Genomic DNA, 13,369 nt, shown 5'->3' on the forward strand with positions numbered 1-13,369 from the left:
CTTTAGTCAATTTGCCTGAAGTTTCCTGAGTGTTCCTGTGTAGACATGGTCTGTCTGTCTGACTAGTGTTTGTAATCTTGGAATGCCTTTTTCCCCTCTAAAAGATTGATCCTGATAGTCACATAAGTAATTGTCACCAGCTTCAGAGGAACTCCTCAACTGTGGAAGGGTTTTGCAGGGTAAAGCCCTCAGGGCTAAGCATCTCCTGAGAGGTGCAGACACCCTCAGTTCCATCAGCTTAATGGAAGTTGTGGGCACTCAGCACCTTGTAGAACTGGGCACTTTATTCATCCATCCGGCACATTCATTTTCTTCTGTCCAGCGGAATTTCTCCTAGCCAGTTCTCCATTCATGCCTTGACCTTGTTAGCCTGAGCTGGTATCTTTGACCTGCCTACAGTTATTACTCTTGTATCTGGGCTACACTGCCTCATCTTATGAGCCCTCTCTTTCTCATATATTCTTGCAACGTGTAGTCAGTTGACTTCTACTCTCAAGTCGCTTCACTAGCTGAGATCTTACATATATATTCCTCTTCCACAATAAGACATTGCAAGGACCGGTGGTTAACAACTACTGCGTCTAAACACAAAACAGTAGTTTTAGTTGGATTTCTTTTTATGGTTTCAATTCAGCAAACTTGGATTGAGGAGTACTTTCTGACTTGAATAGGATCTGTTGGCACTATCAGTGGTACTTCTCATATGGGTAGGTGCTCCTTTGGGTATTTAGGGGTTTATAGAATACCCCATAAATAGGGGTTTATGCCACTATTTGCAACCCATCTCCATCCCTCCTGCTCATAGTTTGACAGTGCTTTACGTGCTGCTCTTTCCAAAGCAAAATCTAGCCCTATGCTGTGGTTTCCAAATCTGAAAGAACCAGATATATGTATCTAATGCTGACCAAGTGGAAGAATCTGCAATATGCAGCTAGAAGTTTACAGTATGTGTTACGGAACAGACCTATGTCAGCATTATAGCTCTGCTGTTGAGAAGCTTTTTAACAGTGTCAGTACCCAATGTCACCAGACTATGTTGCTCAGCACTTTGGGGTGTGAGTAGTTTGTGTTTTGAAAGGCATGCAAAAGTTGTACACTAACAAAGTAATATGCAGTAGATATCTAGAAATGTTAAAAACAGATGAAATTTCTAATTCAGGGAGCCACCCCACTGCCAAATGATTCCATTGACCCTCCCTCCATCTCCTCACTTTTTTTGCATTATCATTATCCAATTGCTGTTTTCACTTCCAGTGCTTTTCTGTAATATATGGGTTTGGAGGGATTTTATTATTTACTTACCGAAGCATTATTCCTACATACTTTTAGGTACTCATCTCTGGGCTAACCAAAATCTTGTCACTATAAGTTAAAGGTAAAGTTTAATTTTTGTTTCTGATGAGCACTGCCATTTGCCTAAACTTGAGATATAGACGCCGACTCTGTGGGTGCTCCAGGGTTGGAAAAAAAATAGTGGGTGCTCAGCACCCACTGGCAGTCCCCCCAGTCAGCTCCTCCCCCTTCCCCCCAGACCTCCCGCTCACCAGAGATCAGCTGTTGAGCAGCATGCAGGAGTGCTTGGAGGGAGGAGCAAGGGCGGGGCGTGCTCAGGGTGTGGAACTTGGCAGGGGTGGGAAGAGGCGGGGTTGGGGTGGAGGTTTGGGGGAAGGGGTAGAGTGGATGGCAGGGCCTGGGGTGGAGCGGGGGTCGAGCACCCCCCGGCAACTCATAAAGATGGCGCCTATGACTTCACATGTACTCATGCACAATTTAAAAGAAAATGTGATTCTCTATCTCTCACATACACACAGAGCATGTATGCAGACAGTATAAAATGTGTTGAAACATGCCCTCACAATTGTTGGGGTACCATTTGCACAGTTGAGATTAATTGTGTGGCAGTCTCTGTTCACTTACAAACAAGAAGTCTATTTTACTATTCAGCTATTATAGGTATCCTATAGTCTCACTGAGATGCTTTGCCAATGACTTCCAATTTAATCTAGAAGGTCATTTTTCTTTCAGGGTTGGAGGCAATTTAGTATACATTTTTAATGAGTTTGTGGCTGTTCTGTTCTCTGTCACTTTTTAAAAACAATCTTTTGGGGATCAATCACATGTAAACATCTTCAGAAAGGGAAAGATATTTATTTTCTTGAGAGACTGTAATACTTAAAGGGTCAAATACCGAGAGAGAATGAACACCTGCTGCCCCCATTGACTTCAATGGGAGAAGCAGGTGCCTAGCAATTTGGTCCAAAGCTGTTAACTAGAATAACCCTTTCTAATAATTTTTCCTTCCAGTTTTGGTAACACTTTCTTCAATGAATTTTATCTAGGGGATGTGTGAAACAGTTAAAAGCAAATATGAAAGATGCTACATGCTTGCTCCAATCAAACCCAATGATAATCCAATTAGCATAATATTTCCCTTTCCTCAACCCTCATCAGACCATCCACATTCACTGAAATTCATCTCAGTATGTTAGTGGACCAAGCTACGCCATGAGATAGTAAAAGCTGGAAGAAAGTAAGAACCTTTTCTTCTTTTGAGAAGTGCTGATCTTGTGGGAAAGGGACAAGGTATCTCATGCTTCTGATCTTTGCTACCTTGTGGTTCACTCTGCGGCACAAGTTTTGCCGGAGAGGAGAGTGCCCTTTCCATTATAAATACAGGAGATAAATAGCTCTAGAAGAGAAGGACACACTGCAGCAGGTGAGAATTGGTCAAGTCCCAGACTGCTGCGCTGGGCATCACAACATGGGGAATAGATGGCCAGCCCTCTGTGGAGAAAGAGGTGGTTAGGGTCTATTTAGAAAAGCTGGACGTGCACAAGTCCATGGGGCCGGATGAGTTGCATCCGAGAGTGCTAAAGGAATTGGCGGCTGTGATTGCAGAGCCATTGACCATTATCTCTGAAAACTTGTGGTGAACGGGGGAAGTCCCGGATGACTGGAAAAAGGCTAATGTAGTGCCAATCTTTAAAAAAGGGAAGAAGGAGGATCCTGGGAACTACAGGCCAGTCAGCCTCACCTCAGTCCCCGGAAAAATCATGGAGCAGGTCCTCAAAGAATCAATCCTGAAGCACTTACATGAGAGGAAAGTGATCAGGAACAGTCAGCATGGATTCACCAAGGGAAGGTCATGCCTGACTAATCTAATCGCCTTCTATGATGAGATTACTGGTTCTGTGGATGAAGGGAAAGCAGTGGATGTATTGTTTCTTGACTTTAGCAAAGCTTTTGACACAGTCTCCCACAGTATTCTTGTCAGCAAGTTAAAGAAGTATGGGCTGGATGAATGCACTATAAGGTGGGTAGAAAGTTGGCTAGATTGTCGGGCTCAACGGGAAGTGATCAATGGCTCCATGTCTAGTTGGCAGCCGGTGTCAAGTGGAGTGCCCCAGGGGTCAGTCCTGGGGCCGGTTTTGTTCAATATCTTCATAAATGATCTGGAGGATGGTGTGGATTGCACTCTCAGCAAATTTGCGGATGATACTAAACTGGGAGGAGTGGTAGATAAGCTGGAGGGCAGGGATAGGATACAGAGGGACCTATGGACAAATTGGAGGATTGGGCCAAAAGAAATCTGATGAGGTTCAATAAGGATAAGTGCAGGGTTCTGCACTTAGGACAGAAGAACCCAATGCACAGCTACAGACTAGGGACCGAATGGCTAGGCAGCAGTTCTGCGGAAAAGGACCTAAGGGTGACAGTGGATGAGAAGCTGGATATGAGTCAGCAGTGTGTCCTTGTTGCCAAGAAGGCCAATGGCATTTTGGGATGTATAAGTAAGGGCATAGCGAGCAGATCGAGGGACGTGATCGTCCCCCTCTATTCGACATTGGTGAGGCCTCATCTGGAGTACTGTGTCCAGTTTTGGGCCCCACACTACAAGAAGGATGTGGATAAATTGGAGAGAGTCCAGCGAAGGGCAACAAAAATGATTAGGGGTCTGGAACACATGACTTATGAGGAGAGGCTGAGGGAACTGGGATTGTTTAGTCTGCAGAAGAGAAGAATCAGGGGGGATTTGATAGCTGCTTTCAACTACCTGAGAGGTGGTTCCAGAGAGGATGGTTCTAGACTATTCTCAGTGGTAGAAGAGGACAGGACAAGGAGTAATGGTCTCAAGTTGCAGTGGGGAGGTTTAGGTTGGATATTAGGAAAAACATTTTCACTAGGAGGGTGGTGAAACACTGGAATGGGTTACCTAGGGAGGTGGTAAAATCTCCTTCCTTAGAAGTTTTTAAGGTCAGGCTTGACAAAGCCCTGGCTGGGATGATTTAATTGGGGATTGGTCCTGCTTTGAGCAGGGGGTTGGACTAGATGACCTCCTGAGGTCCCTTCCAACCCTGATATTCTATGATTCTAAGGCTAGACTGAAGGGGAAGTCACCTTCTTCTATTCACACCACCTGAAGTCAAGGAGCCAGTCCTGAGGATCTGACCCACATTGTTAGTTTTAGGATGTGGCATAGCTGTACTAATTTCCTAAGCCAGAGAAACCCCTTACCAGCTTATCGTTATTGGCCAAGTTGTTGACTGCCTCTTGCGAGGTGCTGAGCACTCTCAAGTTCCATTGGGAATTAGAATCAATGGGATTTAAGGGCATTTATTACCCTGCAGGAGACATTCAACATTTTGCAGTACTGGTCTCTAACTGAGCCAGAACAGGGTGCTCAGCAGTGCACAAATAATATAAATATAAGGTCCTGGCTCTACTGGCCTTAAAATTTGAATGTCAGATCCTGCACAATAAAAGTCAACAGAAGTTTTGGCATTGACTTGAACGGAAGCAGGACTGGATCCTAAGACAGGCGTAAAACAGTACACAAATGTATAATACAGATACATCCACCGGCCAGAAGACTATGCAAATGTTGATGTCTGTTTGTGTACATAGGTTGTGGAAGAGCTTGAGAGTATTTGCTTCTATTGTGAAAGACCTTTTGCCTGGGATTTTTAAAACTACTGGATAAAACACCTGAAAGTGAGAACACTTCTGTACTGTCAGGGAAGTGGACTGGATGATTTAGTAGTCATTATCTCTTCCTCTGTGATTCCATGAATGAACATGTCTGTATTTGGTTAGACTAGAGTCGGTTGTGATTCTGACTAAAGAGATGAAAGCTGGAGAGAATCACGTTGCTTGTATGTTGCCCTTGGGTGACTCACACACTGACCAACGCCATTTATCCCTGCAATCACAATTACAATGCAATACTGGTGCAGCCTTTCTTCCGCCTGCATACCTGGCCCATCTGATTTCTTTTTGACAGGTTCATCGTCTCTCTCTTCATGTTCTACATCTGTAGCACCTGCCAAATTAAAATATAAGCAATGAGTAAAGCCTTTCCCCCAGAGGTTAACATGTAAATCCCACTAGAATTGAAGCGAGATTTCATGCTTATTAAAAAGTACTTGGATCCATTCTGTCTTAGCAGAACAGGTTTCTCCAGATCTCACACGATCCAAGTGAGGGGAAACATTCTAACAACGCAGTTGGAGCTGGTCCATGAATGATACTGGTTTATTTTTTGTAAGGACATTTTGTTTATCAATTACCTTAAAAGCCAGATCCTTAGATGGTGTAAATCAGTGCAGTCACGTAGATTTCAATCAAGTTATGCCTGTTTACAGCTGCTGAAGATCTAGCCTTAAAAGTTTGCTTGTTAATCCTCTAGAAACTTTAATATGCTAGAATACTTTTTTAACCTACTTTTGCCTTTAACTCATTGAACTCTAATACTGTCATGCTGATTGAGAATAAATGAATTGACAACAGCATGAAGATGGACCTGATTAGCTGAAACAAAGCAGAAGGGTTGTTTTGAATCCATCATGTGCTGTTTTATTTAAGTATAAGTGGAACAGTCAGTATAGTGCAGATATTTGTCATTAAAAAAATCACAGACATGACTAAGTGGGTCAAAGAAGTGATCCAATAGTATCTGATACCTGAACATAGCTGTTGTAGCTTCAGTGACAGAAGATAATTCAATAAGTACCAGAGGAAGATACCAGATAGAGGGACTTCTAATGTAACTACTTCAGGATGAATGTTTTTTTCTAACACACATTGGCAAGAATACTTCTGGTGAGTATTTCTGTTTTTTTAAATATAGCAAAAACTCAAGAGTTGCAAATCACTTACAAACTGTTTATGTACTCTAAAATGTTTAGTTTTGTGACGCTAAGAAAAGAATGTTAAATTTGAATGTATTTTCATTGCTGCCTGCCAAATGCATTGTGAATTTAACTGCTGCTGGAAAATGTGTGAATCTACCACAATGAAGTATATTCTACATGAAAACTGAAAAATAATTCTTGATTTTTCATGTCTGTATGCCAACTCAAGAACTTCTTTTCAGACAATGTGAAACTGGCCATTAAAATTGGCAAATACAGCAAAAATACTGTGTGACTATTCATTTGAATTTTTATATAGATTCATTTGAACTGTGTTAGCTCTTCTATTGTGTTTGCTTTACATATATACATATATTGTAAGGAACAAGTTTACCGGCAAGAACGTTCATAGAAACAATTTTTAAGAGAATATTAGCTAATGTTTGCATAATACAAATTTTGAATTGCAAATTCAAGACGTTGCAATGGAAAAGTTATGCTCATCAATTTTGGTCTTTGGTGATAAGTGAATCCATTCTACATAAGCTCTTCTTTTAATACATATATTTTTCCGGGGGCATTCCTCGCTTACAAAATAACCTCCCAACTAGTCTCTAGCTTCCTAGATTATGCAGCTTCACACAAAAGGAGGCTTTTTCAAGAAAAAAGGATTCGGAGCATAGCTATCTGTGCTGAGTCAAAGCAATATAGGGCTAGAAGGGACCTCTAGGGGTCATCAAGCACAGCCCCCTGCACTGAAGCAGGCCCAAGTCAATTCAGACCATCCCTGACAGGTGTTTGTCCAACTGGTTCTTAAAAACCTCCAGTGACAGGGATTACACAGCCTCCCTTGGAAGCCTATTCCAGAGCTTAACCACACTTATAGTTAGAAAGCTTTTTCAAATATCTAACCTAAATCTCTCTTTCTTCTGATTAAACCCATTATTTCTTAGGGTTTAACCCATAGTCCTTCAGTGGACTCAGAGAACAATTGATCCCCATCCTCTTTATAACAGACCTTAACATATTTGAAGACTTATCAGGTCTCCCCTCAATCTCCCCCCCCCCCCAAGCCGAAACATGGCCAATTTTTTTAAGGTCAGGTTTTTTAAACATTTTATCATTTTTGTGGCTCTTCTCTCCAATTTGTCCACATCTTTTCTAAAGTGTGGCACCCACAATTGGACATGCTATTCCAACAGAGGCCAAACCTGTGCTAAGTAGAGCAGGACAATTATCTCCCACATCTTACATAGGACATTTCTGTTAAAAGACCCCAGAACTATCCTAGCCTTTTTTGCAATTGCATTGCATTGTTTACTCATATTTAATTTGTGATCCGCTATAATACCCAGATCATTTTTTAGCAGTATTACCACCTAGCCAGTTATTCCCTGTTTTGTAGTTGTGCACTTGATTCTTCCTTCGAAAGTGAAGTACTTTGCACTTAACTTTATTGGATTTCATCTTGTTTATTTCAGACCGACTCTCCAATTTGTCAAGGCCATTTTGAATTCTAATACTGTCCTCCACAGTGCTTTGCAACCTCTCCCACCTGGGTGTCCTCTGCTAATTTTATTAAGCCTACTCTCAACTCCATTAATTAACCCAAGTCATTGATGAAAATATTGAATATTACTGAACCCAGGACTGACCCTGCTGGGATCTCACTCGATATAACCTCCCAGTTTCACAGTGAACCACTGATAACTACTCTTTGAGTATGGCTTTTCAACTAACTGTGTGCACCCACCTTAAAGTAATTTCATCTAGACCACATTTCCCTAGTTTGCCTATGAGAATGTCATGTGGGACTGTAACAAAAGCATTACTAAAATCAAGATATATCACATTTACTGCTTCCCAGGTATTCACTAGGCCAGTAACCCTGTCCAAGAAGAAAATTAGGTTGGCCTTACATGATTTGTTTTTGACAAATCCATGCTGGCTATTGCTTAAAATTTTATAATCTTCTAGGTGCTTATAAATTGCTTGTTTAATAATTTATTCCAGAGTCTTTCCAGGTATCAAAGTTAGGCTGGCCAATCTATAATTCCCTGGGTCCTCTTTGTTCCCCCTTTTAAAGATACGCACTATGTTTGTCCTTCTCCAGTCCTCTGGGACCTCACCCATCCTCCATGAGTGCTCAAATATAATTGTTTCAGCTAGGTCTTTAAGTACACTAGGATGAATTTCATCAGGTCCTACATCTACATCTAAGATATATATATATAAATATATAAATATTCTTTAACTTGTTCTTTCCCTATTTAGGCTTGTGTTCCTTCCTCCTTGCTGTTACATGTTAAGTGACTGGTCACAATTCATCTTTTTAGTGAAGACTGAAGCAAAACAGGTCAGCACAGTATACAGAACATTATACAGTGTCTTCCAGTTCATCACAAAGCACTCCTCCTATTCCCCTGGCAGAATTGAGAGCATTCTGTGATAGTATGGTTGCCTGCCACACCAGGGATTGAAAGAAGAATACGTTTTTGCTTCTTTGTTTGTTTAAAGGGGACTTCAGAAGACCATCCAAAGCATACACACCATCCCCAGATCCTTTTCGCCTTCGCTTGTCTTCCTTCCCAAACTTTTTCTTCTCTTTGCGCCTCTGTCGAAGTGCAGTTTTAGGATCAGTAATCCAGGCCTGATACACAAACTGGAGGAAGCAATTCATTTATTTTAAGGTTCTTCATGTTTTGAAAGTAAACAGTAAAATACACTACACACAGGAATACATATTTAGGGTAAACACAGGGGTAAGCAAACATTTTGAATCTCAATCCAAACACCTTCCCTGCAGATCTGCTGAGTTTTCTTGAACTATTTTTGTCAACATGAAACCAAATGTGAAAATGTTTGTGGGTGAACCAAGTTTCATAAGAACCCACAAAAATTAATGTTCTGGGAATTAAATTTGGGGATTAACACAGTGTTGTACATAGGGCTCACTTCCCCCAAATCTTTCTAATGTATATTTCTACTTTATCAGCATTACAAGTAAGGTGCAATGAAACAGAAACTTTAACAGCAGGTGTTATAACCAATAATCTAAAACATCAAAAATTGCTATTAATATTTCAATGCTAGTATTTGTGTCAGCAAATTTAATACACTTTATGTGATTTTCTTTCTATCTGAGGATTACAGACAGAGGTCTAGTAGTCTATGAATAGTCTACAACTAATAGCCAGGAAACTCCTGAGTTTTCATCCTCATTTTGACAATAAACTTTCTCTGTTGCTTTGGGTAAGTCACTTAACCTTTCTGCCTCAGTTTCTCTATCTGGAAAATGGAGATAATAATACTTACCTGCATCCATGGGATTTCATGGGGATGTATGAGCTAACAAGCCAAATCCTGCTCACCATACTCATATTAATCTGATTTCCGTGAGTGAGTAAACAGGAGTTTGTCCAATGTTTATTAAATGCTGTAGCAGTGCTAAGTATTATTACCATGTAGTAGTAGTTTGAATAGCTTTGCTAAGGGTGTGGGGGAAGGTTACTGATAAAAGCAATTATATTTTATTTTTTTTTCCAGCACAGTATAACATGAAACAAGAACTAAAGGCATTAAACACTATTTCCTAGCAATTTGAGACAAAAGATGTGTTTTTGTTTTTCTACGATTTTCATTCAAAAATGAAAATAATTTGCAACTGGCATTCTTCATTTCTAGTCAACAGAAGTTGTTAAGCAAGAAGCACATGATTTCATGCATGAGGGGAAAATAAAGCAAACCAATACAAGCATGCACACAACAACATGAGCACACCTGTGTCTCAGGGAAGCTGGAATTGTCCATTACAGGAAATAACATTGTAAATGTTCCTTTTGTTTATTTGTTTTTGCTATTTTATGAACAGAAATCACTCTGAGGTCTTCCAAACACAATCTTAAGAACTTTCACAAAATTGGCTTTTCGCTGCATTTACAGAAAAAGAAATCTTCTGACTGGTTCTGATTTGTGAATGTGCGCTCAGTAATTGCGAGGGGGAAATGATCTGGTACAGAAGAGAAGCTGGTCTCCTTCCTAGTCCCTCAAGGTCAGCTATTTTCTTTTTACTAGGCTGCTTTGTCCAATGCAAATGCCATGTGAAAAATGTCTTGGCATAGGAGGCATGGAATCCTCTTTGCTTTTTAAGGAGTGTTTGTTAATGGAGAGTGATCTAGAGGTATGTTTATCCAATTTTAATAATGACTTGACCTAACATACCATTTTGGACACTATAGGTGAGGCACTGTCAAAGGCTACTATTGAACAACTTGCAATCATACTGTAAATAGAGGAGAACATATTGATGATGGAACAGACTGAGATAATGGGGGAAAGGAAGACTGAAGGAAAGAAATGAAATTAATAAACTGACTATAACTCTAGTTACGTTAAACAACAGGGTATTTCAACTTCTGCCAGGGAAAACATATATCTTGCTTTAGAATTTCAGTAGTGGACAACACTTGACAAGCAAGAACTTATAGGCTTATGGTTTGGTGTGGTTAATCAATAACGCATTTAGTGCTTACTCTAAAGTAGTATCATGTTGTGTATATGGAGTGCATTACCATGAGCACTATAGAAGGCTGGAATGTGCTAAATTTATTTGAGGAAGACAAAAGAAAATGCTAAGGATGCACAGATCAGATTTATGATGACCTAGACCAAGAAAATAAAGTGCTAGGACAATGAGTTTGGGACAGAATGTGTATTTTGTTAGTTTACTTTTAAGATCTTACCACACTGTCTAAAGATGCATGCAACTTGACGTGACCCTCTTACAATACCTTAGGCAGTAATATCAAAAGAAAACAAAAATTTGGATCTGCATTTTCTCTGAGGTCATAGTTAAAATAAGACAGACAACTTATTGTAGTTTGCGCACTTCAAATAGTTCAACTGATGACCTTTAATATGTAAAAAGCTTTGGACTCTCACAGCTCCTCAGACAGTTCATACAAGAGGGAAAATGCAGGCAAGGGCAGTTGGGTACATTATACCAGAATATTACGTAATGAGGGCACATATTGCACACTAGTGAAATGGCAAATACCTTTGCTGCTCTGATTAAATACTGGAGAATAGTTTTGGGCAGTTTAATGACAGACTTTGGCAAGGCTAAAATGGCTGAAGCAAATTTCCCAATAGCTCTCTACAAAGAAGGACAAAGGAAGAGCAATTAGTAGAAAAAAAGGAAAAGTATTAATAAAAAGTTACCTTTTGTATGATTGTAATTATATACTTGTTATTAAAGGGTTTACATTACTTGAAAACAATGTGATAAAAAGACAACATGTGCTATTTGCTCTAAACTTTCAGCTAGATAATTATTGAGCTTTTTGTATTATCCTAATAAATAAAATGCTTATATAAAACATTATCTTTAAGTCCATAAATGTAAACCCTAGTGAATGGTCAAGCTGATAAGGATATCATTATAAGCCCATGACAGATGACTGTTAGAGGCAATTTATGGTAAAGGCAAATATAGCAGTTAAAAGTAAATATTTAGTAGGGTCTATAACAAACAGCAAGTTAAAGGTTAGTATTGTGCTAATAATGCTACACACATACACAGTGATGGAAGTTGTATGGAACGTGGAAAGCTGACCAAGCAGTTGACAAGCTACTCACAAGCTAACGTACTATTCTGCCTCCTCAACTCCACTTTCTGGCAAAAATGCACAGTGTTAAGAGCCTTATTCCACCCTCAGTTCTCATGTGCACAACTGGAGATGTGTGCATGGATCAAGAGCCTTATATGGTCACAGCTCCTAGGTACAGATAGGATCCTCTAGTCTTAGAAATCAATGATTTCAGTCTCGAACGGTAACATTTTAACAATATGAAAAACAAAGGACAATGTCAAGTATTTGAGACATCAAATGTGGGTTTTGTTTAAAAGCTAAAACATCTGGCACCACCTAATATTAACAATTACGGTCAACTTTAATGTATGAGAGTATGTTAGGAGATGCTTATATCTTAACTCAAGCTCTCTCAGTAAGAACTTCAACTGACAACCACATTACATAAAATACCTGGAATGCAGATCTTCGCCGAGGTTCTTCATCATCTTTTTTTTCATCCTCCTCCTCTTCTTCGCTATCCGTCTCAAATAAATAATAATCTCCACTTCTGACCACTAAATGAAACAAAATATTTGCTTATTTCTTGTAAAAAAGGAGCTCTAGGCTGAGCTGAGCCAAAGATGTATAAATAACCAGCCAGTCATTAATGGACTCCAAAGCAGGAGAAATGGAGATGAAACAAGAGACGAACAGGACTCAGTGTCAGACAGATTATTTGGTGTTAGAGTATGTGGTACTTTGGGCATGACAGAGATAAGAATAAGCTAAGAAAACATCACCACAAAGAGGAACAGGGCTGGCAAAATGTAAAGAAAAAGCTTGAAGTAGACCAAGTTATTACATTAAAATATTTGACAGGAACTTGATACATAATTAAACCTAAATGTATCCAGGATTGAAGGTTGCTTTCATTTTGTTAGAGAGTAAAATAATCTCAGAAGGTAAATTAACGATTTTACGTAAATTGTACAACTGGACAAAGAGTACAGAACTGCTTTTTTAAATGCTGAGGTATCCTTTAAACTACATAATGGGATGTACGAGTTATTTTCTTCAAACTTTTAAGCTTTGATGAGGTAATGGAAAACCTTGGCTTGTTTAAAATGAATCACTTTAATATTATTAAACATGATCACAAATGAGGTTTTTGCCCATGGATTCAGAAAGGATCTGAAACCTCCATACATTAAAGATGCAGAGTGAATGAACTGGGCCTTATATCCTTGAACAGAAGCATTATTTTGGTATGTAATAAGGTAACAGGCCTAACATGAATGAACAAGGAAAACAAAAGAAATGAAAAATAAGATGACGCGCAAGAGAAAAAACAAAGTCACGGTATTACATTTGGCAGTGAAGAATGGTAAAGTAAAACCTGCATGTAAACGGAAAGATTTTAAAACAATAGTTACTTAGACTAAATATCACATAGTCACCCAAGACATATGGAACAATATATATTTATATAAAAAGTGTACATTTTACCCTCATTATAAACCTCTAGAAAAATCAAAATAGCTTCAACCCTTCTCAAACATATGTGGCAGTCTACATGTCTCTTTTGTGCCCAGATGGACACTAATAAATCATATTAAATCTTAAACCTGAGATGAAAGTTGCCAGTTCTCTATCCAAACATAGACA

General features: G+C 39.4%; 1 protein-coding gene across 1 annotated transcript in view; it reads right to left on the reverse strand.

Moving 5' to 3' along the window:
- The window catches only part of PIEZO2 (piezo type mechanosensitive ion channel component 2), a 454,182-nt gene that overhangs the window by 51,924 nt on the left and 388,889 nt on the right, over nucleotides 1-13,369 (reverse strand). The window contains exons 34-37 of the mRNA XM_073331610.2: nucleotides 12,176-12,279; nucleotides 11,188-11,286; nucleotides 8,682-8,793; nucleotides 5,255-5,320 (exon numbers count right to left, since the gene is read on the reverse strand). Of these exons, the coding sequence (XP_073187711.2) occupies nucleotides 5,255-5,320; nucleotides 8,682-8,793; nucleotides 11,188-11,286; nucleotides 12,176-12,279 (381 nt within the window). The remainder of the gene's footprint in view (nucleotides 1-5,254; nucleotides 5,321-8,681; nucleotides 8,794-11,187; nucleotides 11,287-12,175; nucleotides 12,280-13,369) is intronic.

This window comes from Lepidochelys kempii, chromosome 2, assembly GCF_965140285.1.
Source record: "Lepidochelys kempii isolate rLepKem1 chromosome 2, rLepKem1.hap1, whole genome shotgun sequence".
NCBI lineage: Eukaryota > Metazoa > Chordata > Testudines > Cheloniidae > Lepidochelys > Lepidochelys kempii.